Source organism: Sprattus sprattus (assembly GCF_963457725.1).
Source record: "Sprattus sprattus genome assembly, chromosome: 11".
NCBI lineage: Eukaryota > Metazoa > Chordata > Actinopteri > Clupeiformes > Clupeidae > Sprattus > Sprattus sprattus.
This window is the reverse complement of record NC_137909.1, coordinates 32,956,716-32,959,215: the sequence shown is the minus strand read 5'-3', so window position 1 is coordinate 32,959,215 and position 2,500 is coordinate 32,956,716. Positions and strand designations below refer to the sequence as shown.

The 2,500-nt window shown below is 50.3% G+C and overlaps 1 protein-coding gene across 1 annotated transcript in view; it reads left to right on the top strand.

The window, feature by feature from the left end:
- Nucleotides 1-2,500, top strand: part of iqsec3b (IQ motif and Sec7 domain ArfGEF 3b) — a gene marked incomplete at both ends in the record, with an annotated part of 58,499 nt that overhangs the window by 14,464 nt on the left and 41,535 nt on the right. The window contains 1 exon segment of the mRNA XM_080847637.1: nucleotides 836-1,150. Coding sequence (XP_080703763.1) covers nucleotides 836-1,150 — 315 coding nt within the window.

Sequence of the window (2,500 nt, the reverse complement as noted above, 5' to 3'; positions counted from 1 at the left end):
CAAGTAATTGGGTGCTACGCAACACCTGAAACACATTGTGTCGTGAGAAGACTTGAGAGCTCAACAAAACAACATGTTTTCTATTAACAAGTACCAGTTTTTTTTTCGTTTACATAATGAACAGACCGAAAAATGCCATATAATAAACAACTTACTAACCTCGACTGTTCGGTTATGCCGGGAAATATATCAAACTTCAGCCTACTATCGCTGGCTAGATACGCTAAAGCCTCAGTTTGATATTTCCTGGCATGACCTCACTCTCGGTTAGTAAGGTGTTGGTATCAAGTTACTTAAATCACTTCTACAGTCATTGAGCCGATGATTTGATTTGATTTCACTTTCCTCCGACTAAAGCTGTTTCTAAAAGGATTATACATTTCATCAGACGCTAAATCTCTTCTTACTCCCAATCTCTGCCTCCCCTTCTCTCCCTCCTCCTCTCTCCCTCCTCTTCCCGTCTCTAATCTTTTCCACTGTCACCCTCTCTCTCTTCCTCTCTCTCTCTATCTCTCCTCCTCTCTCCCTATCTCTCCTTCTCTCTCTTTGCCTCTCTCCCTCTCTCTCTCCCCCTCTCTCCTCCTTTCACCCCCTCTCTCTCCCTTTCTCTCCCCTTTTTCTAATACTTTCAACTGTCGCTCCCTCTCTCTCCTCCTCTCTCCCTCTCTCTCCTCCTCTCTCTCCTTCTATCTCATCCTTTATCCTCCTCTCTCCCTCTCTCTCTCTCTCTCCCTATCTCTCCTTCTCTCTCTCTCTCCCCTCTCTCTCTCCCTCTCTCTCCTCCTTTCTCCTCCTCTCTCTCCTCCTCTCTCTCCTCCTCTTCCCTGGCTTGTAGATGGGCGACCTGGAGCGTAAGTACGGGGGTCCGTTGATCGCGCGCCGCGCGGCCCGGAAGATCCAGACGGCGTTCCGGCAGTACCAGCTGAGCCGGAACTACGAGAAGATCCGGACGTCCATGTCGGAGCGCCGGGAGCCGCGGCGGATGTCCGTGCGGCGCTCCCGTCTGACGCGGGACGGCTTCTCGGCGGAGCAGGCGCTCATGGAGGGGTGCAAGCTCATGGGCATCCCCCTCACACACTCCGCCTCCGCACCCTCCTGCAGCCAGGACACACACAACCTCATCAACCTGGAGGACACCTTCACTGAGCAGGTACACACACACACACACACACACACACACATACACACACACACACACACACACACACAACCTCATCAACCTGGAGGACACCTTCACTGAGCAGGTACACACACACACACACACACACACACATACACACACACACACACACACACACAACCTCATCAACCTGGAGGACACCTTCACTGAGCAGGTACACACACACACACACACACACACACACACACACACACACACACACACACACACACACACACACACACACACACACACACACACTCACACACACACACACACACACACACACACACACACTCACACACACACTCACCAACCTCATCAACCTGGAGGACACCTTCACTGAGCAGGTACACACACACACACACACACACACACACACACACACACACACACACACACACACACACACACACACACACACAACCTCATCAACCTGGAGGACACCTTCACTGAGCAGGTACACACACACACACACACACACACACACACTCACCAACCTCATCAACCTGGAGGACACCTTCACTGAGCAGGTACACACACACACACACACGCACACACACACACATACACACACTGTCGCAGCCCAGCTCTCACCACGACGCAACAAGGGAATTCCAAATCATGTGCTTTTATTAACTCTGTAAATTACTCAAACATTACAACAAAAGGGTAGTCAAAATGAACATAAAATAGGGGGAAACCCATGCCTTGCACCTAGTGCAACCGGCACCTTCCCCTCTGTCTCGCTCTCTCTGTCGCTCTCCTTCCAGTCAGCTCTTACTGACTCTTTAAAGTCTCCTGTTTTACTAGATGGGCACTAATCAGCCACTAGTCAAACAATCTACAGGTGAGCTTCCAATTAGAGAAAGCCCGACCTGCCTAGCCCCCAGAACACCTCCCCAGGGTCCTAGAGCCTGCCTTGTAGTACTCTTCACCTATAGTAACCTAAGTGGGAGCCTAAGAGCAGCTTGGGCTACCACACACCCTCCCCCTTAACTTCAGGCCCTTCCCGGGGTTAAATGGAAGGTTTTTAATTTGTGCCCCAAAGCTTACATAAACAAAGTAAACCAACATAACACTTTTCAGGGAAAAACAGGCATCTTAACAACAATACACAAAATGTCCTTTTTCCCCTCTTCATTCAGGGTTTTCTCTCAAAGTTCTGTTACTTTCCTGTGTCGGTAACCAGTTCATCTGTCCAGCTCTTTTAACCTTCGGGTCTATCCTTCCCCCTTCCGGTCGTGGATGCTACTTCTCTCTGGCCGGGGGAGCTCTCTCCCTCGGTTTCTTTTGGCCGTGGGATCACCATAGGCCTCAGTGTCGCTGTTGGTAGTCTTC